This window comes from Neophocaena asiaeorientalis, unplaced genomic scaffold (assembly GCF_003031525.2).
Source record: "Neophocaena asiaeorientalis asiaeorientalis breed wild unplaced genomic scaffold, Neophocaena_asiaeorientalis_V1.1 scaffold430, whole genome shotgun sequence".
NCBI lineage: Eukaryota > Metazoa > Chordata > Mammalia > Artiodactyla > Phocoenidae > Neophocaena > Neophocaena asiaeorientalis.
In genome coordinates, this window is record NW_020173691.1 from 3,164,408 (window position 1) to 3,191,236 (window position 26,829).

General features: G+C 38.9%; 1 protein-coding gene and 1 pseudogene across 1 annotated transcript in view; one reads left to right on the forward strand and one right to left on the reverse strand.

Annotated features, from left to right (window-relative positions):
* Positions 1-913: 913 nt before the first annotated feature.
* LOC112403152 (serpin B4 pseudogene) lies at positions 914-1,935 on the reverse strand (annotated as a pseudogene).
* Positions 1,936-8,141: 6,206 nt separating this feature from the next.
* EPRS1 (glutamyl-prolyl-tRNA synthetase 1) overlaps positions 8,142-26,829 on the forward strand; it is a 68,462-nt gene continuing 49,774 nt past the window's right edge. The window contains exons 1-9 of the mRNA XM_024750472.1: positions 8,142-8,307; positions 12,046-12,130; positions 15,088-15,187; positions 16,050-16,206; positions 17,496-17,635; positions 18,913-19,007; positions 22,562-22,688; positions 23,393-23,585; positions 25,407-25,578. Coding sequence (XP_024606240.1) covers positions 8,262-8,307; positions 12,046-12,130; positions 15,088-15,187; positions 16,050-16,206; positions 17,496-17,635; positions 18,913-19,007; positions 22,562-22,688; positions 23,393-23,585; positions 25,407-25,578 — 1,115 coding nt within the window. The 5' untranslated portion in view covers positions 8,142-8,261. The remainder of the gene's footprint in view (positions 8,308-12,045; positions 12,131-15,087; positions 15,188-16,049; positions 16,207-17,495; positions 17,636-18,912; positions 19,008-22,561; positions 22,689-23,392; positions 23,586-25,406; positions 25,579-26,829) is intronic.

Genomic DNA, 26,829 nt, shown 5'->3' on the forward strand with positions numbered 1-26,829 from the left:
AGATTAGCAAAAAAAAAAAAAAAGCTAAAGACATCAAAAGAAGGTGAAGGTATATTCAGATCTCAGATTTGAATAAGAAGTTGATCATGAAAACCTGGGTGAAAATTATTTCAGGCAAAGGGAATGTGCAAACAGATAAAAGGTGTGAAACGAGGGTACAGTCTGCAGGAAGCTTATAATACAAAAGACAACATAGGCAATTACAGTGTAAAATGATGTCTGAAACAGTGATAAATATAAGATGTTAACAATGCAATGATAATAAAAGGTATAAGTTGTGCTAGTATTTTCTCTTTTTTGTTTTGATTTGAGTCAGTCATTGTTTTACTGATAATTCACTTTATAAAACAAAAAATAGGCATTTAAGGGCCCCAGATATAACCTAAATGAAAAGAAATGTAGGTGTCCAAGTTAACAAGTTTGGAGAGCAGGTGTAATTTGGTTTGGTTCATTTAAAACAGGTCACATACAGAACAATATTTCAAATTTAGACGATAACAGTATTGAAATATCCCCTTACCTTACCTTAAAGTTGAATATTTTGTCCAAAGGGAATTTTTTTTTTTTTTTGCGGTACACGGGCCTCTCACTGTTGTGGCCTCTCCCGCTGCGGAGCACAGGCTCCAGACGCGCAGGCTCAGCAGCCATGGCTCACGGGCCCAGCCGCTCCGTGGCATGTGGGATCTTCCCGGACCGGGGCACGAACCCGTGTCCCCTGCACCGGCAGGCGGACTCTCAACCACTGCGCCACCAGGGAAGCCCCAAAGGGAATTTTAATGGGACGAAAAGAGGGTTTCTCTTGTGTGGAGAGAGACTGCCTGACATTCTATTTCAACTATTAAATTCTTAGTGATGACTATGATATTGGAAAGGAAAATGAATCAAAGAGAACCTATTATTTCTAGCAATCAATTTACTGGAACAACTCTGTGATCTTTTCCCAAAAGTAGTGACAGGCTAACAGCATCTGAGGGAAAGAAGCTCTGCCAAAGAAGATGATGCCGTTGGTTTTACTGTGCTTTTTAAAGAGAAAGGATAATCACAATAGAAGTGTTCATAAATTGGTAATGATGCTAGAACAGTTTCCACACCAGTGGCAGCTGCAGCCTCCATGCTCTGCTCAGTCACCTCCACATAGAACTTGTGCAGGAGTTTAGACACCATGGTGCCTGAGAAGCCGGTGTCCTACTGACTGAAGGTGTCCACCATCTCCATGGCTCCCAGCATGGCCTTGAGGTCCTAGCTCTCTTCCATTTTGAACTGAGGTAAGTACAGATCCACATCACTCTTGCTCGTGTTCTGTGAGCTTGCTCAGGCTCTTAATTTCTCAGTGGTGAGTTTACCCTCAAGCTCCTGCAGACCATTTACTTCATTTGACAGCAGCAGAGTCATGCTTGGATCAGCAAAATCATGCTTGCTTTGTATGGTATTTCCGGGATCTTGGCTTGCACATCCTTCAGGAAGGTGAAGTGAAGGGTCTTGCTCTGTTTCATCGTCTGCATGGATTTGCTCACATCCTTGTTCAGCCAAGAGTCTCCTTCTTCAGTATTTTCTTTATCAAGGTCCTGGTCCCACTGCCCTTTGTAATAGACTGTGTCCACCAGAGCCAGGATGGCAGAGCTGCTGAGAGAGCCCTTGGGAAATGGATCCTTGATTTTATTTCATTCGTTTGGCTTTCCACCCAGGAATTAATCTTTTTACTTTCTTCTACAGCATTTACAAAACCAGCATATTCCACATTGACTAGGTAAAATTTCCTAACATTATTCAAGTACTCCTAAAGAAATCTATACATCATTTCTCCTTAGAGTCTGTTGGTGATGTTCAGTTCAATATATATCAGTGGTTTCTTTAATTCAGAAGCTTTTGAAATTGGGGAGGCACATTTCCCGACTTTTCAGCATGATCTATTGTAGCTCTTAATTTTGTGTTCATTAAAGTAAAGGACCTTAATTTTGAATAAAGTGTTTTCTCAGGCTTCTACACAGAACAGGCCTAAGGCTGATAAGATACTGATGGGAAAAGAAAATATTGTCCTCTCTTGACTTTATGAACTTATGAAACAGATGAAATGCAAATTGGGTGTTTGCTTCACTGAGTCATGTGCTAGTATTTTCAAACTAAAGACCTATTATGCTTTTAATTTTTTGATCTATATCTTCTTCACCTCAAGCTTTTCTTTTCCACGAATTACTGAACTGCAGAATTTTTGCCTATAAATATTTTAAAATAAAATATACCTTTTAAACTTAAAAACAATACATATTCACTAAGTGAATATTCACTGTCTTCACAGTACACATAAACTTTTTCATAGTGCTTTCCTCAGCAGTTATGAAGAAAAATAAGTTATCCACAAACACCATTTTCTTTTTTAGTGTCTGCTAAATATGGCACATATCATGACAACATTTATAATTACAGTTCACTGCACTACCTTCTATAAGAAAGAGGCGGGCTTCCCTGGTGGCGCAGTGGTTGAGAGTCCGCCTGCTGATGCAGGGGACACGGGTTCGTGCCCCGGTCCGGGAAGATCCCATATGCCGCGGAACAGCTGGGCCCGTGAGCCATGGCCGCTGAGCCTGCGCATCTGGAGCCTGTGCTCCGCAACGGGAGAGGCCACAACAGTGAGAGGCCCACATACCAAAAAAAAAAAAAAAAACAAGAAAGAGGCACAGCCAAGAGTAGAGAACTGTTATCAATGACACTATGATAAACATGATTTACTGTATACAGTAAGACGCTGAAGAATTTTTAAACTTTGTAGTAGCCAGTCTCCAAAGATTGCCCATCTATTAGTTTCCCAGAGCGGCTGTCACAAATGACCACAAACTTGGTGGCTTAAAGCAACAGAAATTTATTCACTCACAGTTCTGGAGGTCAGAAGTCAGAAATCAAGGTGTTGGCAGGGTTGGTTCCTTTAAAGGCTCTGAGGGAGACCATTCCATACCTCTCTCCTCCTTTCTGGTAGTTTGCAGTAATCCTTGGCATTCCTTAGCTTGTGGCTGCATCACTCCAATGTCCGCCTCTGTCTTCACATCTCCTTTCCCCGCTGTGCGTCAAATCTCTTTCTCCTGTCTAGGATGATGTCATTGCAAGATTCTTAACTATTTCTTATGCAAAGACTCTATTTTCAAATAGTTAACATTTAGAGGTACTGGGGGCTAGGACTTGGACATATCTTTTCCAGGGGACACAATTCACCCCACTACAGTCCCCAGTGAAACACACCTCCTGGTACTCATGCCTTTGTATAGTACCCTCTTTTGTATCCAGGCGGGTCCTGTGACTCATTGGTCACCAACCTAGTGCCACAGAAGTGATGCTGTGTGACTCCCAAAGATAGATCAGGAGAAGTCTTGCAGTCTTCATCTTGGTCTTTTGGAACCTCCACTCTTGGGGCAGCCAGCCACAACTTATAATGTCTTACTACCCTGCTTGTTGTATCACAGGGAAAGTACCTGAGAAAATGTGGAGAGTAAGCACGGTCCATCTGAGCCTAAGCTACCAGACTTCCTATCCTAAGCACCAGGTGAGTAAAGTTTTTTGCAATTTCAACCACCCTAACCTCCAGTTAAATAGCACCAAAAGACCCCATTTGATGTTACTTGGGGCTTCTATTGGTTACTCAGTCAAGGGCTGTCCAAATTCCTAACCCACAAAAATATGTGATCTAATAAAATGGTGGTGTTGCTTTAAGCCACTAAATTTTGTGGTGATTTGTTAATAGCAAGAGATAAACAGAAAAAGTTACTTTGAATTTCTATTTTTCTATTGAAAATAAATAAGTCACATATTAAAATAAGGGGACCAATAATAGTTACATAAATTTAATTGTAAGGAACCAATTTATAATTAAAGCATCAAGAATCCTGTTAGATAAGGAACTAAATTATTCCTCTTCCAGTTCTCACAAATCCATATGTGCACTTGACGTTTAACTCATGTCTTTAGTTTTTAAGTCTTCACGTGTGTTATTAGGCGGGTTATTGAGTAAGCATAGTATATTATAGATTGCTTTACATGCATTTATCCACTCATTCATTCAACTCAACATTTATTGAGACCCTTCTATAAGTCAAGCATAGTGAATAATGTTGGAGACCCAAAGATGAATAATACATAGCTCTTGGCGTTGGAGGGCTCAGGTTCAGTGACAATAGTGGGTTGGTTTATATCAGAGATTTGCATCTGAAATATTCTCCAAAGCAGGATCTACAAATCTTTCTTTAAGAAATAAGTCAACTTTCCCTCCAGTGATGAAACATCAGATCTTTGAATACTTGTATCCTTCTCATTGGACTGGGCTCAGTGTACATGCCTTCTCAAAGAAGACTTTGACAACTGTATCTGAAGTTCCCCTTCTCTGATTTCATCCCTTTTAATTCTATCATATCCTTTTGTTGTCTTTATTAAACTTATTATTTTATGAAATTAGCTGGTTTATTTTTTGCCTCATCCCACTATAATGTAAGCTCCACGAATTTAGAGACCTTATTTTTGTTCACTACATATTCCTAGGACAAAGAACACTGCCTGGCACATAGTTAAAATGTTAACTTCAAAAATGTTGTTGAAAGAACAATGTATCAAAATTACTGTAGTATGTGTTGAAACCTTTTATGGTGCCCTCTCTATAAGAAACCTTGAGAATGTCTCTGTATTTAATTTGATTCTGGGCTCTGTATTAGCACAGTTGTGCTTTCCTCAACATATAGTAAATATTTTTCCTCTTGGCTTTGATTCCAATTTTTTAGCTCATCCCAAGAAGGTGAATAGAGTTTCATGCCATCTATTTAGTGTTCTAGCTTCTCTCTTGATGTCACCTTCCTTTTACATTCTTATTGTCTGCTTTCCACAATTAAAATGATTTGTTTTATCACGTTTCTAAGTGAGGAATTGAAGGATTTACTCCTCAGAACAAGATAAGGCAATATAAGTAAATAAGTATGATTTAAACTTGGTAAGATCCCAGGTGACTGTTTTCCATTTTGCAAGTCTCTCATAGACCTGTTTTCCTGATATCCCTCAAACTAGCTGGTCAAAGAGCAGGCCCAGGGCTTCCATGGTGGCGCAGTGGTTGAGAGTCCACCTGCCGATGCAGGGGACATGGGTGCGTGTCCCGGGCTGGGAAGATCCCACATACCGCGGAACAGCTGGATCCATGAGCCATGGCCACTGAGCCTGCGCGTCCGGAGCCTGCACGTCCGGAGCCTGTGCTCCGCAACGGGAGAGGCCACGGCAGCGAGAGGCTCGCGTACCGCAAAAAAAAGGAGGAGGCCCACATTTCTGCATTTGCCCTAAAATGGGATGAATCATAAACGATTCTAGTTTGGTAGTGAGTCACTAATAGGAAAAAATGTAAAGTTTTGTTCTTAAGCCCTTTCTAGGCACTTGTGGTCAGTGCTTTCCAAAAGGACAGCTCTTAGGTTCCTGGCCCAAAACTCTTGCCTCATTCCCTTTGCTCAGCAAAAGTCAAACAATAAAAAGAAACATTCAATATCTAATTTATTCTTTGTTCTAAGATAAGAATTAACACATAGTTGCAAGAATACCTAAATTTTGTAAGATAAAAGATGCAAATTTATTTATTTTAAAAAATTTATTTATTTTTATTTTTGGCTGTGTTGGGTCTTCATTGCTGAGCATGGGCTTTCTTTAGCTACAGCGAGCAGGGTCTACTTTTCATTGTGGTGCATGGGTTTCTCATTGTGGTTGCTTGTCTTGTTACAGAGCTTGGGCTCTAGGCACGCGGGCTTCAGTAGTTGTGGCACATGGGCTCAGTAGTTGTGACTCACACGCTCTAGAGTGCAGGCTCAGTAGTTTTGGTGCACAGGCTTAGTTGCTCCACGGCATGTGGGATCTTCCCGGACCAGGGCTTGAACCCGTGTCCCCTGCATTGGCAGGCGGGTTCTTAACTACTGCGCCGCCAGCGAAGTCCTGCAAATTTATTTTCATTGTTTCATAATTCTTAATTATATTTTTCAAAGTCAATGTTTAAAAAATTAATTAATTTATTTTTGGCTGTGTTAGGTCTTCGTTGCTCCACCCAGGCTTTCTCCAGTTGCAGTGAGCGGGGGCTACTCTTCGTTGTGGTGCGCGGGCTTCTCATTGTCGTGGCTTCTCTTGTTGCAGAGCATGGGCTCTAGGCGTGCAGGCTTTAGTAGTTGTGGCACATGGGCTGAGTAGTTGTGGCTTGCGGGCTCTAGAACTCAGGCTCAGTAGTTGTGGCGCATGGGCTTAGTTGCTCTGCAGCACGTGGGATATTCCTGGGCCAGAGCTCTAACCCATGTCCCTTGCATTGGCAGGCGGATTCTTAACCACTGTGCCACCAGGGAAGTCCTCAAAGTCAATTTTGTATCACTCCCCACTGCCCCAGCAATCAATGGCTTTCTGTCCTTTTCCCTGTACCAATTATGATAGAGTAGGAAGGACCCATAGTATGTGCCAGGCATTGTGGGGAATCCAAGGATGTCTGTAAGATAAGGTTTCAGCAAACAAGAATGTGGAGAGCTAGCAGAGTGTGCAGAAGGGAAATCAACTTCAACAAAGAGGTAGAAAGGTGCCGTATACATAGGATCACCTGGGGGACTTGATAAAATGAGATTATGGATCCCAGCCCTACAGATTCTAATAAGAAGGTAGGGGTAAGGGGACTGGTCCTGTTCTGATGCAGGTACCTTACCTACTCTGGAGGATGGCCATACATAAGACGGAGCCATCTCTGATAGTGGGTTAGGACAGGCACGGATAACGCCTCTATAGCTGTATTAAGCACTCAAGGTTCATATTTAATTTAAGCAACACTCACTTCCTAGTGATAATAGAGATGTCTTTGGGAAATTGAGGTATTTCTGTAATCAGTCCTTGGTCCCTTAAGCTCTAATACCGGCCCCTGGAGTATGCTTGCAGAACACTCGCCAGCACACAAGTCACAAGGTTTAAGAGGAGGGCAGACAACCCTCTAAAAGGCACGCTTGCACAGCCCAGGCAAACAGAGCCAAGACAAACTGGGGCAATGGCTTTTAGCATTGCCTTTTATAAATAAACCCTTTATTATTCAAGTAGGAAAATCACTTTTTAAAATACATTCTTCTTTTGAAAGAACTGAGGAGACATGAGAAAAACCTCCCCCATCCCCAGTGTAAACATGGCTGTTGGGTCTACATGCTTCCAGGACTTTTTTTGTGTTTACATACAGTACCCCCCAACAGTGTGATCTCTGGTGGCCTCGGCCTGCTGTGGCTTGAAGCAGGGTTTCGGTTCCCGGCCAGAGATTGAGGTTGGGTCACAGAGCGCCAAATCCTAGCAATTAGACCGGTGGTCAGTGACAAAACCCTGGCCGTTCGGCTTTGCAGAAAAGAATTCCCACAAAGACAGAAAGTAGTGAAACAAGTCAAATATTTATTAGGAGGAAAAGGGTACAGTACACGTGGATAGATACACGGGAGGACTCTGAGAGTCGTGCCCTTGGCGTAGTTTAAATCACTAACGAGGGGCATTTCTTCCGGGTTCCCTTTGGCCAATCATTTTGATCCTCCTGGTTCTGAGTCCATGTTTGGTTTATCTCACGTTCCTCCCATGTGCACACGCATCTCTCAGCCAAGATGGATTCCAGCGAAGAGGCCTATGGGCAGCTTGGCATCACTCCCCTTTTGACCTCCAAGGAGCTCTCTAGTCGGGAAGGTCTCGACTTCGAGAAGGAGAAATAGGTGGTCTCTTATCTTTTACCTGTGCAGGGCCCAGCCTCCTCTCTTGACTGCCCTGCTATTGGTATTTCGGGGTTTCTGTCCACAGGGAACGAACTCCAATTAATCACCCTGGGGGCGGGGCGCCCATCTACCTCCTGCCTCAAGTATACCACCCGTTTGTGTGTTTTGTTTTGGGCTTCCGGTGAACGCCCATCACACTGCAGAAACCGTCTTACCACTTACTTTTCTCGCTTTACGAACTGTCGAAAAATGTCGTGAGTTTCAGCGTCTCTCCCCCTTCAGCGGCTTGAAACTGCACGTTGGCCCTCGTGACCCTAGATGCCCGGGGCACGGTCTAAGGTTCCCGGAGCAGCCGCCAGGCGGCTGCGGCGGGCGGTGATGACGCACTGTGCTGTGCGCCAAGACGCTGGCTGCGGCGCGGGGGAGGGGCGAAGGCTTCCGCAGCGTCAGGCGTGCGCACACGTTGCACCTTCTCGCCTTGGGCGAGTCGGGGGTGATTTCGGGTGGCAGGGCAGGCGCACTGATAGATAGACCGGCGGAGCAGTGCAGATGGCGACGCTCTGTCTGACTGTGAATTCGGGAGACCCTCCGCTGGGTAAGGGCCCGGGGCCGCCAACCTGTGTGGGTTGCATCAGCCCGGGAGGGTGCGGGGCGGGGAAAGTCGCCGCGCCCAGTCTTGGCGCAGTGACGGTCACGGTCTGGGAGGTTAGGCCTGCCTCTCACCCCCGAAGTGTACACGGGGTAGGCTCTGCGCCCCTCGCCCTATGTCCCTGGCAGGTGGATTTGCTCCTGAAGACGTTTCTCTGGGGCGTGGAGGTGGGCGCTGTGTGAGCCGGGGCAGGGCCACCCGAGGCTCAGCTTCGGACCTTCTCTCCCAGAGGGATGACTCCCAGCTTACTCTCCTCTCCTTTTTAGAAATGATGTCTCCTGGAGACCGAGCACCGGACGTAGAAATAACATTTTTAAAACTTGAAATCCCATTACTTCGCTCCCCCTCTTTTAGCGTTTTCCCCTAAATCCACTTATCTTTACCTCCCTTCCTTCGTCCTCAGAAAAGATCTTCAACCCCCTTGACTTAACTTTTCTTTACGTTTCATTGGGTTCAAAGGGAACGAGGAAGATGGTCGTAGAAGCATTTAAAATGTTAACCGAGGTTGCATTTATATTAATTAAAGGTTGAAGGGTGATTGCTGGAACACCCAAGTACACTGCGGACTGATGGGGTTGGTTTACTACACATCCGATGGAGGTAGTAAACGTCAGAGAAAAGGTCGGACTTGTCATCTTCCTGATACATCTTAAATTCGATTTGGAATTGCATTTTCAACGTGGCCAAGGTTACTGTGGATAGATAGCTTAGACTTTCTGCTGTTTTTTTCTATTGTTTTCAGAAATTACACAAAATAATCAGTTTATTGAGCTTATATTTGCTAATGCATTTCTTAACATATGCATGCAAGTACTTTTCTAATGTTTGAGAGGCCTAGACTTTTAGATACAGTTGCCCACATAGGGCTGATGATTATGCAGTACATTCTCATGACAGGGTGTTTAGTGTCTGTTGGAACAAAAAACACAATTTAATAGCCATTTAAAATACTTTAAAAAATGATCTTTTAGCATATTGGTTCAAGTAATTATGGGCTAACCTCACACAAATCACTGAACTCTGAAAGAACTGGGTTTGATTCTGCAGGTGGAAAGCACTAAACAGTGTGACCTCATGGTTAAGGGCAATGACACTTGCTTCTTGGAGACCAGGTCCATCCCGACTGCCACTTACTAGTTGTGGAACCTTGGCAATTCCTTTTTTGGCATCTCCCACTGTTTCATTGTTTGAGAAACATGGAATAATATCTCCCACATACAGTTGCTTGCCAGAATCAAATGAGACTGCAGGTCAAGTTCCTGACACACTGTAGATACTCAATAAATAGCTGTCGTTTTTACTGATGTAATTTAGAAAATCACCCTGAATATGATAGATCTGTTTCCTTAGTGAATTATAATACTGAGAATCACATCTGCCAGTATACTGGAAGTGAGTCTTAAAGAAATTTGTTGTCATTGTGAACTATAGTCCAATTATAGAATATATGTTTCTATTTGCTTCTCTCCCTCCTTTTTTTGTTTTTGATTTAATTGTTCCCAATTGTTTAATTCAAATACATTCTGTTTTTAAATAATCAATATAATTAGATGAAACATTCAGAAAAACAGATTGCATTGTGAGAATTTCCCTTATTTTATATGCATTCACCATTTTTTTTAATGTTAAAATAAGTTCACACTTAAAAAGGTATAAGAATAGAACAAAGAACATTTTTTCTCCAGTGCCTTTGAAGAGCATACTGCAGGTAATGATGCTTCAACACCCCAGGATACTCCAATATACATCTCTCTTAAGTAAGAAAACTCTATATGACTTCACAGGACCATTAAAATCAGGAAATACACATTGATACAATTCATCCATCTTCGTAGTGCAAGGATCAAAATCTAGGATCATACCTTGCACCTACTCGTTACGTCTCCCCAGTTTCTTTCAACCTGGGCTGGTTTTTTTAGTCTTTCATAGGTTTAACCTCTCTGGAGATTACAGGCCGCTTACTTAAAGAATGTCCCCTGATCAGGTGTTTCATGGTCCCTTGTGACTAGATTCAGGCTACAGATCTTTGGCAGAAATAGCATAGAAACAATTCGTTGTTCTTCATTGCAGCCCAATAATTGGTACCTGAATTTTTCCCATTACTGATGATCTAATCTTGAGTACTTAAGATGGTGTCTGACAGCTTTCCCCACTGCAGAGTTTTCCATTTTGCAGTTAACGGGCATTTTGTGTGGAGATGCTCTGCTACCATGTAAACATTTCACTCCCCATCAAACCTTTACCCACTGGATTCAGCATCCGTTAGTGCTTCCTGCCCAGCTTGATTATGATTAAGATGATGCCAGATGGTGACCTTCCGTTCTGCCGTTTTTTCCACATGTATTAGTTGGCTTTTTTTCCTGAGAAGATCTTTTTCTCGTTTAAAAAAATTCATAGCAAAATATACTTAATAGGTTATACTCCGAATTATTTTTCATTTTCTGTTTTTAAAGTTAAAAATTTTTATTTTTAAAATTAGTTTTATTGAGTTACAAGTTGCATATAATAAAGTTTGCCAGTTTTAAGTTGTAAATTGATTGACAGATGTGTACAGTGTGTAACCACCAAAATAATGAAATAAAATACTTCCCTCACTTCAGAAAGTTCCCTCATGCCTCTTTGCAGTCAGTCCCCTTCCCCCGTCTCTGGCCCTTGATAGTCACTGATCTGCTTTCTGTCACTATGTTTTTCTGCTTTTCCTAGAACTTCATATACATTGAATCATATGAAACTATTCTTTTGTACATAGGATAGTTCTTTGAGATTCATCTATCTTGTTGCCTGTAATAGGAATTCAGTTTCAAAATTTGCTGTATAGGATTCTTTGGTGTCGGTACTCTAAAACTTAGATTATTTACTTTAGTGGTTAAATTGGCTCTATTTGCCAGTGGGAGCCCCTCCAGGCTGACCTCTGTGTCCTTTTGGCATATCTTTTATCATTCTTTGAGTACTTCTTGCTTTCTAGCACAGTGAAATTTTCCAGGTTTATCTTGTACCTTCCCTACCACAGCCCTGTCTCCAGTGGAGCATGGTATTTAGAAACCAGTATCTGGTTACCAGTTGTCCATCTTAGATAAATTAAGGACAACGGATGAATGAATATTTAGTAAACTTGATGATATGTTGAGAGGCACATATCACTGTTTTAGAATATGAGTTCTGGACTGCCGTAGACCTGCGTTCAAATCCTGCCTGCCACATATTAATCAAGGACTTCGGGCTAGTTACTTAACCCCTCCAAGCCTCAGTTTTCTCTTCTATAAAACAGAGATAAAGGTGCCTACCTCTTAAGGTTACTACAGAGATTGAAAATGATAATGAATGTAAGGCATTTAGCACAGTCCCCACCACATAGCAATCACTCTAATACTATCAACAATAGCTTTTATACAAGGAACTATTCTAATTTCTTCTTTTCTCCTGAGAGAGGGAAAGATTAATTTCAGTGTCCCTAACTGGACACTGAGTATATTCAAAAACAGTTGGATTATGCCAGGGAATGGTTTCTGGTTTGTTACTTCTCCAAGACCAGAAGGCCATACTTTGCGTTTACAGACTCTAGGGAAAAATGTTTACTCCTTGCAGGTCGTAATACTGGTTTGTTGACTCATTCTCATTGCTTTATGATTCAGGTTTTAAATACCACATTGTTTATAAAGAGAAATCTTTTCATCTCATTTTTAGGAGCTTTGTTGGCAGTAGAACATGTGAAAGACAACGTCAGCATTTCTGTTGAAGAAGGGAAAGAGAATATTCTTCGTGTATCTGAGTAAGTGCTTTTATATCTGGTTTTCAGTACTGAACAGCATTTTTAAAATATTTAGGATTAAATGTTGTATGCTTGTTTCACTTGCTAACTGGTAAACGGTCCCTAAAAAGAAGTATACTTTCTTCCTCATTCTAAAAGAACTATATCCGGAGACATATCTGTCAGCACACTATCTGATCATATATCTAATCTGTCAGAAAGAAACTAGAGATGTACAGAAGGATTTATATATATGGGTTTTTAATTCTGTTGTAATGTATTCTGGTGGAAAATTGGACGTTTTTAAAATCAGTAATAATAGGAAATAAATTTGGTAAGTCCACAGCATAGAATATTAGGCATCTGTGAAAAAAAGGCTTATGAAGAATTTTTAATGGTGGATATGTTCATAATCTAATGTTAGTAAAAAAGCAAGACATAAATGTAAAATTACATATCTACAAAGAAAAAAATGAGAAGTATACAGCACTTTTAATATTTCTTTCTGAGTTTTGGAATTGTGGGGTTTTTTTTTCTTTTTGCTTCTCTGTGTTTTCAGAATTTTCTGTAATGAGCATATACTGTATGTTCTTGATTAAGATGGATTATTTGCATCCCAGGATATAGGGAAGATTGCGTGCCCTCGGACTTATCTCTTTCTTTTGGAACCCACTGAAAAGAATTTAAAAGAACTGGGAAGGGAAACATTCTCTTGTTTAACGAAACTAAGGAATAAACACAACATGGTTTCAGATCCTTTTAAGAATATTTTGCCAGATGGTGGAATTTGGACCACATTGAAAGAGGGTTTCAAGGGTATTCTCAAGCAGGATGCAGAATTCTGAAATGGTTTAAATGGTCTATAATAAACTGACAGAAAGACTTGTATTGAGGAAGGGCAACGTATGCAACGTATACAACGTATGTATGATTGCTCTTCATGTACAATTTTTACTTTTCCGTGGAATTATTGTTGTTTGCTTTGTTCTCTTCTGAAGCCTTTCTGATTCCTATCTTTTCTGTGTGACTTGCAGGAAGTTTGCAGACATCTTCCCTTAGGATTCAGTATTTAGAAATTTCACAATAATATGCTTTAGTCTGGATCTATTTTTCATCTGTTCTTCTGGGTGCTTGATTGCTCCCTTTAATGTGGAAACTTAGAAATCCTCTTTTGGGGAATTAGAAAATATTTTCTGTGGTAACTTTCCATTTTCTGTTCTTTATGTGGGTGCTAGGATTTGTCCTCTTATTTTCTTAAAGTGTCACTGTCACTTTCCTCTTTTTTTTTTCATTTTTCCTCACTTTCTGGAGAGTTCTTCAACTTTTTTTATTCTGTTTTTCTATTGAGTTTTTGTTTTTGCTGTTACATTTTTTTGTATCTGAGCTTTCTGTTATTTATTATCTAGATATAGTATCCTGTTCTTATTTTACGATTGCACTGTGTTTTGTTTTGTTTTTTCTTTTTTGCGGTACGCGGGCCTCTCACTGTTGTGGCCTCTCCCGTTGCGAAGCACAGGCTCCAGACGTGCAGGCTCAGCGGCCATGGCTCACGGGCCCAGCCGCTCTGCGGCATGTGGGATCTTCCCGGACAGGGGCACGAACCCGTGTCCCCTGCATTGGCAGGCGGACTCTCAACCACTCCACCACTAGGGAAGCCCTGCACTATATTTTTTCATTGCTCAGAGGAAATTTATTCACTTACTTTTAAAGTTTTCTATTCCTTGATTTGTTCAGTTTACATCTGTGTGTTTGTTTTGGTTGCTACCTTTTAAGTTAAAGGCTTTCTTCAGATATTTGGTAACTTCTTATGGTTTTCTTAGATTTTGACTGGGAGAGTAAAGCTGCTTACAAGTTCTGAACTCCAAGGTGAGCCTGTCAGTTCTGAGCTTTACTCTGGGGCGATCAGACTGAGCTGCTCATTTGAAGGAACTTCTGGTGTTAGCATCCTTGGTTCTTTTCTTCCTGGGTGGATCAGATTATCTATCCAGAGATGACTTTCAGTCTCCTGTTCGGAAGGTGAAGGAGAGCGGGTGCCAGAATATTTTGGGAGCTGAGGGTGGGAAGAAAGCTGAGGATCTCAGCATCCAGTATACGTGTATTCTTTTATTCTCTTTGTTACCTCTATAGACCAACTTGCACCTGTGCCAGATTTCCCCCATTTGAGAGACCCTCTGTTTTAGTCTTTAGAGAATAAGGCTCCGGTTTTTGCCAGGATTGGGTAAGGGGAGTAGCCAAGCTCTGCAGCATAGGGTTTGGAGCTATCTGTGTTTCTGACTGATTTTTTTTTTTTTTTTCTGACTGATTTTTAAGTAGACTTTCAACCAAGCCTCCTTATTTTAGTCCCAATTCACTGTCACTTCCAAGGATACCTGGTTTCATTGATGCGTAAGTCTTTAGAGGATTCTAAAATTTAAATTGGGTTGGTTTTCAGCTTTGTCCACTGTCCAGTTAAGATTCAGTTTTTTCAGGCCTATTAACTCCATCTGCTTTCTAGCTTCTGAAATTTTACTGCTATTGTCTCTTCTCCTTAGTCTCTTTTTCCTTATAGGATCAGTTTTGATGAGGTTTGATCTACCATGTTTACCTGTAAGTTGATAAAACCAGCTTCTTTATGACGGTATATCCTTGGCTTCATTGCCTTGATTTATTTTAAATCACTTTATTCTCGATATCCCAATTTTCATACTTTCACCACTGAATAGACACGTAGAAACCAATAGTTAGAAAGATAAAACATCATATAGATAGTCTACTCTGAAGTGAATTATTGGATTTAGCTGAACATCTCAAAACAAATTAGAATTTGATAGAACAGAGTAAAGAACAAATTGGATCTATTTTTTTTACTATACTAGAAAATACATGGCATATATTTGTCTCTTTTATAAGATTTCTATTTTTACATTTTTCATAAGTCTCATGACTTACTGATTTGCTAGAGCCACAGTAATATTTTATCTCATACTTATATATTCTAGAAATGTGGTATTCACGGATATAAATTCCATACTTCGCTACTTGGCTAGAATTGCAACTACAGCTGGGCTGTATGGCTGTAACCTGTTGGAACATACTGAGGTAAGGAATGAACGTTTCCTTGGGTGTGTTTTATTTTGTTTTGATTTAGGCTTTGGCTCTTTTGCGAACTTCATTTTATTGTTGGCTTATGGACTATTACTCTGTTTAAGGATATTAACAGAGTGTTAATCAGAGACCAAGTTAAGGAATTCTCATCTGTTTTTATTTTCAGAAAAAAAAGTCTTAGCTCCTAAGTTTGCACTTTCAAACCCATACCAGCTGTTGGGTCATTTAGTGCTGACTTCCTCTTCCTGGATTCCTGGAATTTCATAGCTGGATGTGACTGCAAAGGTCATCTTATGCTCTTATGCAGCTTTCTTACCTGGCAGATGAGGCAGCAGTTCTTGAAAAGTTACAAGGGCTCAGGGTCACACACGTTTTCCTTTTCAAGTATATACCTTATTAACTATAGCAGTAGTAGATTAACTTTCAATACGGCACTTTAGATGCCTTTTTTTCCCCTGTTTGTATTCAGCTCTAACTTTCCTAAATCTTACAAAATTCAGAATATAAAGAATAGTTTCCAGGTATTTACTTCTAAATTCCGCAAGTGGATGAATCTGTTTGGCTGGGTACTGTCTGTTGCATTCGGTCAGGCTCATTATTCCTTTCTGCTTCCAGGTTTCATATTTTCCTTTTTCTTCCCTGAAGTGCCTCTTCACACCCCTGCAAAAAAAAAAAAAAGAAAACAGAGAAAAATAACCATATGTGTTTAAGTGCCAGTTTAGATCCCAGGCAATTACAGTTAAATCCACATAATGGTAAATTCTGTAATTGAGATGAGACAGGCATGGTTCTAACTGAGGTTATTTGTTTGCTTGTTTGTTTAACTCTAAACCCTGGGATGCGTTTCTTTTCACAGATTGATCACTGGTTGGAGTTTAGTGCTACAAAATTGTCTTCATGTGATTTGTTTACTTCTGCAATCAACGAACTCAGTCATTGCCTATCTCTGAGAACATACTTAGTTGGAAACTCCTTGAGCTTAGCAGATTTATGTGTTTGGGCCACCCTAAAAGGTATCAGTAATTCTTCTTGAAGAATTTCTATTTTAATTATTTAATATTTTGCTGGATAAGAGGTACATGTATTTCTACGTATATGAGCATCTATCTACCTCATGGCAGTCACTTAGGACTTTCTCACAAAGGAACGACCTCCCTGGCTATTTTATTCCTCTCCGGTTAAAGGAATTCCCCATCCTCTGCTGTCCCTGGAGGTTGACCCCATCTTGCTACTGCAGCTCCTCTCTTGCCTTTGGAGCTGGCCTTGTTCCTCATCCCATTTATGTCAGCACCTTTCCTGTCTCAGCCATTACTTAACTCCAGTTACTGTTGTTTCTGGTTGTCCAGTATGTGTGTGGGGGGCGGGGTGAGCTGGAGTTGTTTCTCTGGGAGGTCACCTTTTCCATCTTCTATGAGTAGTCAGAATATGGGATTGATGAGCGACACAAAGGGGGCTTGAATTTTGTTAGTTTATTTAAAAAACAAAAAAACCCTGCAGCAAATATGCCAAAATGTTTTATCATTCTTTAAATCTGGGTTATGTGAGCATTTTAAAAATTTCTTTAATATACTCTGTACCTTTTTTTTGGGCCACACCCCGCGGCTTGCAGGATCTTAGTTCCCTGACCAGGGATGCTGAACCAGTGCCCTCGGCCATGAAAACATGGAGTCCTAACCACTGGGCCACCAGAAAACTCCCTCTCTGTACTTTTTTTTGTGGCTTAACCTTTTCTCCAAATTAAATTAAATTGTTATAACAATAACCAATGTAAAATGAAGGACTTTCCTAGCTAGAACTTTTCATCTGTAGGTTTATGACATTTTGGTCTTTTGATTTTTGAGTTAATGTTCATAAAAGGAAGATAATACCTTATGGAGGTAGCTTTGTGATGCTAAAGAATTACATAAACTTTCCTTCAGTACCATTTTTGATATTACAACTGAAGAAAAGAGCTACTTCTTGATCTTGATTTTTATTTTGTTCCCTAGTGGATCCACTTAAAGCTTTTCCTCAATTACGAAATGTAGCATTGGCCTTCTAGTGGGTGTGTGGCAGTGGTGAGGGCAGGATTTAGGATTCACTCTAGTGAACTGAAATGAAAAAATATTTTAAATTAATTTTTGTGAATTCTTAAAATATGTTGAAGTATTAGAAATCACTTCCATGTGTACCCAGATTTTTAAAATTGCATTATAGAAGCACAGCTTTAAGCCATCTCATTTACTTAAATTAACCACGACTGGAACTTTGCTTTTGAATTTGCAGATATGTTGAATGGTTTTAAAATTATGTTTGCTAATAGGAAATGCTGCATGGCAGGAACAGTTGGAACAGAACAAAGCTCCAGTTCATGTAAAACGCTGGTTTGGTTTTCTTGAAGCCCAGCAGGCCTTCCAGTCAGTAGGCACCAAGTGGAATGTTTCAACAACCAAAGCTAAAGTGGTAAGCCTTTAAAATTTTTTTTAATGCTCACATCTTGTCTGCCTGAGATCTTAGATCTGAAAAGAAAATTATGTTCATAGTTTGGTTGTTTTTTTTTTTTTTTTCTGATCAATTAAAAAGGATCTTCTTGGAAGAATTTGTCATTGTTGAGTCTTGGCTTGCCTTTAACTGCTTGCCTACGTTAAGCCTTAATCTTCATAATTATATTTCTAGATGATTATGATCATCCAGTGTGCGTCCCTTAGGAAATCCAAAGTCCAAGTAACTTAAATTATTTTATAACTATACCATCTTTTCTTCCTCCCAGATTTTCTATTCTCTGGGTTTTGAACCATTGTGACCTTTGAGTCCTGGGGTTCTGTAGAGCCTTTTTGTTGATTCTTTAGGAAGACGTGACATTGAATACAGTAGAAAAAGGCCTTTCCCCCAATTACAGTCGCTCTACTTTGATCTGTTTACATATTACAGAGAATATGTTTACATATTTACATATTACAAATTTTACTCCGATGCAGTACAATTTGAAAACTGTTGTCTGCTTGGGTAAAGACACCACAGTCACCTCAGTTGTTCTGAGAAAGTATTCACCACTTTCCACCTCTAACTGGTCAACAAGTTCCATTATTATTACTTGTATCTATAGATTTGTCTTCTATCTCCACTGCTGTTGATTTTTATTGAGGCCTCATTACCCCCAGTTTGTTTTAAGACCATAATCTCATCACTGAACTTCCTTTTGTTTTTTGGTCTCTTCTTTTTTCTCGTTGAGACTTTGCAGTGTACTGGGTATAGTTTTAGAAAATACAGATAAGTAATTCCATACCCCTGAGGATTCCCCACTGCCAGAAACATAAAAGTCAACCTTATAAAGGCCTTCATGTTTTGGGCTTAATCGACTATCAGCATCTTGCCTACCCACTCAACATGTACTCCTAACATTGCACTGCTTTTCCCTGACTTTCAGTCTTACCTGTGCTGTTATTCCTTTTCTTAGAATGACTGCCCTTGTATACTCTCCATCTGATATATTTGCATTTATTTTTCAAGGTGCAGCTTGGTTCTTGCCTCCTTTTAAGCATTTTCCTGACGACCCTAAATGCTGTTGGTTAACATCAACTGATTTTGAATCTTCAAGTGCAGGGACAATATTCTAGCCAGTTTTTTCTCATAACCAAGCTTGGTGCATAGTGGGTACTGAGTAAGTATTTGTTGAATGAATTTATTCTTTAAACATTTAACCATGTAACTATTTTTGTTGTTGTTGTTCTGCTTTTCAGGTACCTGAGAAAAAGCAAGATGTTGGGAAATTTGTTGAGCTTCCAGGTGCTGAGATGGGAAAGGTTACTGTCAGATTTCCTCCAGAGGCTAGTGGGTAAGAAAATATACCTTATAATTGGATACATTTAGTGGAAAAGCTTTAAGACAGTTATCAAATACTTTAAAAATCAATAGGTTAATATATAGAAGGAAATAAGTAAGATTTTAATTGTGGGAGTTAAAATTCTAAACATCTTAATAGTTTTAAAATTATTGATAGTTAATTTATAAAAAGTTTGTAGTTTTCGCTTATTAAAGCAATAGGAAAAATAACATTTTAATTTTATTCCAGGCAGAATTTTAATTATAAATAGAAAAACATCCATTAATAGAAAGGCTTAAGTTTTATTAACATTTTGAGATTTTGGGGGTATCTTTTTTTTTTTTTTTTTTTGGGGGGGATCTTTTAATAAGGGTTTGTATTTGTACCCTGAGCAATCCTTTCAGTTAGCCGAAGAAGTTATGGTAGACGTATTTTAAGTTATTTTTTTTCCCAAATAAAGTAAGTGGAGTCCTGAAAAGCCCATTCCTATTCATTAGTTTCCACTATTAGTAGGTTTCAAAACCCTTTTCACTTTTGGCAGCCATAGAAAATAATAATATATGACTAGCTTGTTAGGGAAAAGGACTGCTGTGGCTGGAGCCACTGGCATGGGTCTGCCTGGGTCCTTGCCCAGCATTCCCCAAGGCTGAGGGCAGTCTCTGCCTTTGCACATGTCAGTCTCTGTGACTCATGCTGGACGAACTTTGTAAAAGAACCCTTCCGGTGATGCTAATATAATAAAATGCCTTTTGTTAAAGCAGTTAGCCTTAGGAACTTAGCCATTGGGAAAGTATTGTGTCATATTTTACACATGAGATGGTTTTTTTCCCCCAAATTTTGTTTAATTTCAGATTTTGTATTCTATAGCCAAATTCTTACCCATCTGTGATAAATGGAGTATGTAGACAGTAGGAAGTGGCAGATAAGGAAACTATTTTATTTTAGCCGTTCTTAATATAGTTCTTCACAAGCTATTTTATAAGTGCCATTAACAGCAAGCCAGTTTTAGAATTCCACATTTTCTCTCTGCTTTTCTAAGTTTGCCGATTTAGGTGGTGAAATAAAGGACAGGTAGAAGGAGATGAAAGGGAAATAACGGTTCTGGGAAATACACAGACTGAATCATTAAATGATTGATTGATAGCTAAGTGGAGTCAGTCATAAATAATACTTACTTTACATAGTTTAATTCCCTCAGATATCCTGGGTCCCTACCACCCAATATTCTGCTCTGTGTTCTTGGTGTGAGAGGTCATGGTTGTTCCGTTGGGTAGTGACTTTAATGGTTTGATAAAAGCTAGTTTTTTAGCCATGGCTGTTTATAGCTATGCCATTTGAACATTTGTCCCTTTTGAATCTTTTTATATTTTCTGTCACTCTCACTTCTTGGAATAGTGAGCTCCTCATATTTATTATTTACTGTATAAAATATGTTTATTTGTTGTGAGTTATGTCATTTCAGTCCAACAGTTGAATACAGTTTTGGAATTTGGAATATAAGTCAGTGTTCAGGTTTAAAAACATTCATAATTTTGATCATATCTCCTTATACTGCAAAACAAGTCTTCTTTAAATGGTTTTTTAATCATTTTTTTTCCTGTGTCTTTCATGAAGGCCAGAAGGCTTGAATTTTGCCTTTTATTCATATTCATAGCTAACACATAGATAGCATCTGTTATGTGCAGGTACTTACCAAGCACTTTACATGTAGTAACTTGTTTAATCCTGTTAGCCCTGTGAAGAAGGCACTGTTATTATCTCGTTTTCCAAATGGTTTCAGAAACTGATTCATACAACGTTTTAGCAACTTGCCAAATGCAAACCTACGCTGTCTGGCTCTAGAATCCATATGACTGAAAATTATGTGCCTATGTCTGTTTTGTGTGGGAAAAGCCCAATATAGCATCAGTACTAACTAGTGCAGCATGGAACATAGTTTTCTTTAGCTCTCCTGACGTAGTTGTCTCTTGAGCCAATTATTTTACTTACCTTTTGAATATTTTATAGTCCTGTTAGCTTTTTGAGGTTTAGAATTGTTAGAATTGCACACATTATTTTAGATTCAGAGATAGTATCTTTAAGTGTAATAGTTTGATTTCATCACACCTCTTAAGGGTAATTCCTGTATGTAAAGCACATTAACTGTCAATTAGTAGGTAGTCAGTGATTATTAGTCTTCTTTTTTCTCTTCTTAACATGTTATTGGGTGTAGCACTTTCAGTGAAAACTGCACAAAGTATTTCTGTTTCGTTTTCAGAACTCACAGTCCTTTGTTTTACTTTTAATAAACCTTAAATTTTAGAGTAGTTTTAGATTTATAGGAATATTGCAGGAAAAAAAAGAAACCCCAAAAGTTACCTTGTACCTGTACCCAGTTTTCCCTAATGTTAACTAACATCTTACATTACTATGGTACCTTTGTCACAATTAATGAACCAATATTGATATATAGTTATTACCTAAACTCCATATTTTTTTAGATTTCATTAGTTCTTCCCTAATATCCTTTTTCTCTTCCAGGATCTCATCTGGGATGCTACTTATGGTGCTTTATTTTATGCAGAAAGTTTTGAGTAACCCTAAATGCATTGCATTGTACTTGTCTGCATTAACCTATGCATATAAACTCCTTAAAATTGAATCGTTGACCTAGAATGCTGTGTGACTATCTAAAGAAATAGACTGATTTTAGAAATGATATAAAGACATATCATTGTACTTTTCCCTCCTGGAGCTCTTGATATCAACTGAGATCAGAGGTGTGCATGAAACCAGGTGACTGTAGAGCAGTGCAACTGTGGCTGCTGTTATTGATGAAAAGTGTATTTTCAACAATAGTGGTTTAGGATATTGCTTTTCACCCACTTCATTGATAGAGGAGGATGTTGATATGTAATAATATTAACAGTGCCTCTGATTTATTTTATTCTGTGTAATGGTCAGCTGCCCATAGGTTGTGATCTGTGGAATATTGGTACTGGATGAGACCTTCAAGATCATTTAGTTAAAATCTTTTCACTTTGGCTTCTGAGAAAACTAAAGCCTAGAGAAGTAAAGTGCTTTCTTGTGGCTTTCTAATTCTCATGTGCTCTTTTATTTAATTGTCACAGTCACAGTGGCATCCTCAGAGGTGCTTCTGTCTTGTTTGCAATGGACGGGCTGCCTGTTCTCAGTAGCATCTGGTCTTAGTAAAGATCCACTATTGTGTAGCATTGCAAACAGTTTTGGAAGCAGTTTTCCTCTAACTAAATTACCTTTCATTCCTCAGTAAAAAAAAAAAGGAAAATAGAGATTAGCCTTAAGGTTGTAATGTTTGTCAATAACTTAATTCCTTTGTGAGAGGTTACATATGAAATTGTTTCTTATGACTATTTTATAAATGTTGTAGTCTTTTTCTTCCTCAGGGGCAGATTTTCTATTACAGTACTTCTTGTTAGCAAATAAAACAAGACTGGAATACCAGCTAGAAGGATTTCTGTTTAGTTCTCATCTCCTCAAAAAGGTTAAGTTTAAGTATTTAGTTAAAACATGTTAATGAGTTTCTTTGTAAAATGTTTTTGTTTTAGTTACTTACACATTGGGCATGCGAAAGCTGCTCTTCTGAACCAGCACTACCAGGTTAACTTTAAAGGGAAACTGATCATGAGATTTGATGACACAAATCCTGAAAAAGAAAAGGAAGATTTTGAGAAGGTAATTAAAGGTGTAGTGATGACCCTTTGTCAGTAAAGTTGATTAAAATTAGAGGGTGACCTGGTACCTTCATGGTATGAAAATTTAAGTTTGTTCTCATAGCTGCTTCTTTTGCTCATCTATGTATTCTTTGCCTGAGACCTAAGCCAAGAATTGTTGAGTTCCCATACCAAAAAAGGTCAGTTTATTTTTTTCCTCCTCAACTGTTGTAGAATTTACTTAAGTGTTACATTTTCCTGCAAGTATCACTTTCTTAAATGAATTGGTCACTAGAGGCAGGTTTCCTTTTTGTCATATAATTTTATGAATGAAACGAACACTAAGTAGGTGTTGGAAAATGTGAAGGTTTCCTAGCCTCTTATATCATCTGTTTAGAAGCACTGTAATATATTCAAAGAGAGGGCAAATGATTGTCAGCATGACCAATAATAATCAGCTTTTCCAGAACAAATGGAAAGCACCATGAGATCAGCTTTCTCAGCTGGAAATTTGGAGGCTAGTGTAATGAATATCTCTCTCTTTTGTTTGTTTGTTTTTTTTTTTTTTCTTTTCTGATCTAATATCATACAGCTTCCACAGCCATTTCCAGGCTCTGTAAGACTGATGGTGTATTATTACATTTGCCCAAATGCAGTGTCAAGGATTGAAAATACACAAGAAAATGCGAAAGATAAACTGATGGTTATTTTGGATTCTTACTGCAGGTTATCTTGGAAGATGTCGCAATGTTGCATATCAAACCAGATCAATTTACTTACACCTCGGATCATTTTGAAACTATAATGAAATACGCAGAGAAGCTGATTCAGGAAGGGAAGGCTTATGTGGATGACACTTCTGCTGAGCAGATGAAAGCAGAACGTGAGCAGAGGATAGAATCCAAACACAGAAGAAACTGTAAGGCACATTTCGTGTTTTATATTTTAATCGATATTCTTCTTGTATTCTGCTTCTTCAGTAGAAAATGATTTCTGTGAAAGATGATGGTTTGAAACATGTTTGGAAATATCTTTCATATGTTAATTCATCCCTTAGAAATCTTTTCTCTTTCTCTATCATCTTTACGTTGTTATTACTTTGTTAGCATGTGTGTGCCCTCAGCATCTCACTCGTTACCTGTAGTCTTTTGCACTGCATTCACTCCATGTAATTCCTTCTGTAGCTTTTTGTAGTTCTCTCAATTTAAATACTTAGCCTTTCTAATTAGAATGTTTGATGATAATGTTAGCCATACCCACATCTTCCTATCAGCATGTGAGTAAATGTGAATATAATATGTAAGCTTGATGCTACCCTATGTCTGAAATATCACTTAACAAAAAAGCATATTTGTTATTACTTGTTCCTGAGCTTCTGAATCTGGCTGTTTTTATTCTGTAATTATGTTCCAGAACTTCCACACTACTATACTTAAATGTTTTTTTTTTAAGTTTTTAAAATTTTATTATCCAGTGTTTTTTTAGTATATATATATACCTTTTTTAAAATTAATTAATTTATTTTTATCTGCGTTGGGTCTTCGTTGCCGCACACGGGATTTCTCTAGTTGTGGCGAGTGGGGGCTACTCTTCGTTGTGGTTCACGTGCTTCACATTGTGGTGGCTTCTCTTGTTGCGGAGCATGGGCTCTAGGCATGCGGCTTCAGTAGTTGTGGCTCGTGGGCTCTAGAGCGCAGGCTCAGTAGCTGTGGCACACAGGCTGAGTTGCTCCGTGGCATGTGGGATCTTCCTGGACCAGGGATCGAACCCGTGTCCCCTGCATTGGCAGGCAGATTCTTAACCACTGCTCCACCAGGGAAGCCCTATACTTAAGATAAATCTTGAGTGTCACATTTGGGAAGTGTAGTAAATTCAAAGTGTTATGGAAGTCTTTTTTTTTTTTTTTTTTTACCCCCTTTTAAATGTTTCTCTACATTTTCAGATAGTTAACAACTGGACTTTTAGACCTAACCTGATTCTTTGAGAACAGGTAAAGTGTCCGTGGTATCTTCAGTAGATTCCACAGAGAATCATTGTTTAACAGTTCTTTCTTATTCATATGGGGCAGGTACCTACCTGACATAGGTAGGACCGTAGTCAGTGGGGATATAGAGTTTTTTTCCTGGGATAAACTTGTATCACTTTTTCTATCATCTCTCATTTTTGGGGATCCAAGAGTATCCTGCTTTCTGCTGGAATGACTGAAGGTGCTTTTGGGGAGCCGAGGGGCTCAGGCTCTCAGCCAGAGATGTGTTCTTTAGATGGGCATGTGCTGCAGTACCGATGCCTGGGCCGGGTCAAACCGGTCTGTCCCATGGGTGTGAGGTGGCAAAGGAACAGAACGCTTCTGCTTCCAACACCCAGTGTTCAATTGGAGGGGGCGACTGATCGGCCAGTTGTGCCATGATGGGAACATGGAAAACACTGGCTGAGAGAAGCCTTCAGGCCTTAGACATCATCTCTTACCCTTCATCAGTGCTACATCAGTGGAATGTATTGACTTCTAAAACAGGGAGAGAGTACGTTTCCTAAGTGTTTTGTGGAATTTCTTCATTAAAAAAACTGCATTTACTCTTGGTATCAAATATTGGAACTATTACGGTACTTTTAAACTAGTGCAGTGTGCTTATAAAATCAGAATGTGAAGATTTCTGTCAAATTATAAGGCTGTTAAAATAGTTTGAATTCAACCAGATGAGTAATACATTAGATAAACTATAGTATAACTATCACTTTATAGCTGTTGAGAAGAATCTACAAATGTGGGAAGAAATGAAAAAAGGAAGCCAGTGTGGTCAGTCCTGCTGTTTGCGAGCAAAAATTGACATGAGTAGTAACAATGGGTGCATGAGGGACCCAACGCTTTATCGCTGCAAAATTCAGCCACACCCAAGAACTGGAAATAAATACAAGTAGGTGTATTTCACTCATTATGCTCGGTAGCTTACTATACTTTTGCTTTGATGCTTCTGTGAACATGGAGTAGGGAGTAGCTGCAGAATAGTCAAGAGATCTGGATCTTTGTTCATTTGTGGCCTTCGGTAAAGCATGTAGCCTCTCGTTACTTACCTATCAATTAACGTTATACTAGGTTATGTCTAAGATCATTTCCATCTATAAAAGTCCCTGAGTCTGCCTAAAGTTGCATTTTATGTATTGATCAGGTATACTGTGGTGTGTTTCTTTAGATGAAGATACTTCTTTTCCTATTATAAACTTTGATTCTGCTAGACATAAGTTTATTCGTAAACATGATAGAAGATTTAAAGAAATATGAACAAGAAAGTATCGTGTTTTTTCTAATTTTGGTTAGTTTTCTGTGTGGTTTTCAGGTTAATAGATTTTTTTTCTTTTAAATCTCCCCCACCTGGCCATTAATTTATAAAGTAACCATAGAATATATTTTCTTATACTTTGAAGAGGCCTGCTACATACAAATGCTGAATTGTAACTTCTGAAGAGATTGGTGAATGTAAATGATTTCCTGAGTAGCTAATATAACTTTCTTTACACTTGTGGGTACAGGTATGTGTGTCTGTATCTGGACAAACACTTCATGTGTGTATATATATGTCCTTAATTTTTAACAGGGCAATTGCTCCTTGTTTACTAAACAGATACTTTGAATACATTTGGAAAAGTGAGTTTGGATACACATTTTCAGTATCAGATAATTGCAAAGCATAGTGCAGTAGCATCTTAATGAAGTTGTATCTTAAAAATTAGAAGGCATAATGCAGTAATACATTTTAAAAAATTCAAATGGAGACTGTGGATGCGTTGTGTACATTATTTTAGACAGAAATTGTTTTTAAGACTATTCCATCTTAAATGGAATTTTAATCAACCTAATAATTTTCTTCTCTTTTACTTGAGAGAGGAGGAAACATTCTATTCTTGAATGCATTTACTTATGAAAGTATTAAACCTAGAGATTTACTTGAGTGTGGGATTATTTAAGATATTGAAAAGCTAAATTCCCTTGAAATTATTATTGCTTCTTACCATGGTATACATTGGCCATTACAGGAATATGATTATAGAATTCACTGCACCAGTATCCAATTGTCTGTTAAGTTGCATATTTGCTTTTGTGTTTGAGTATTGAGTGGGTAACTGATTCATTGTCCTTAAAGTCTGATTAAAAAAAATGTTTTGATGTA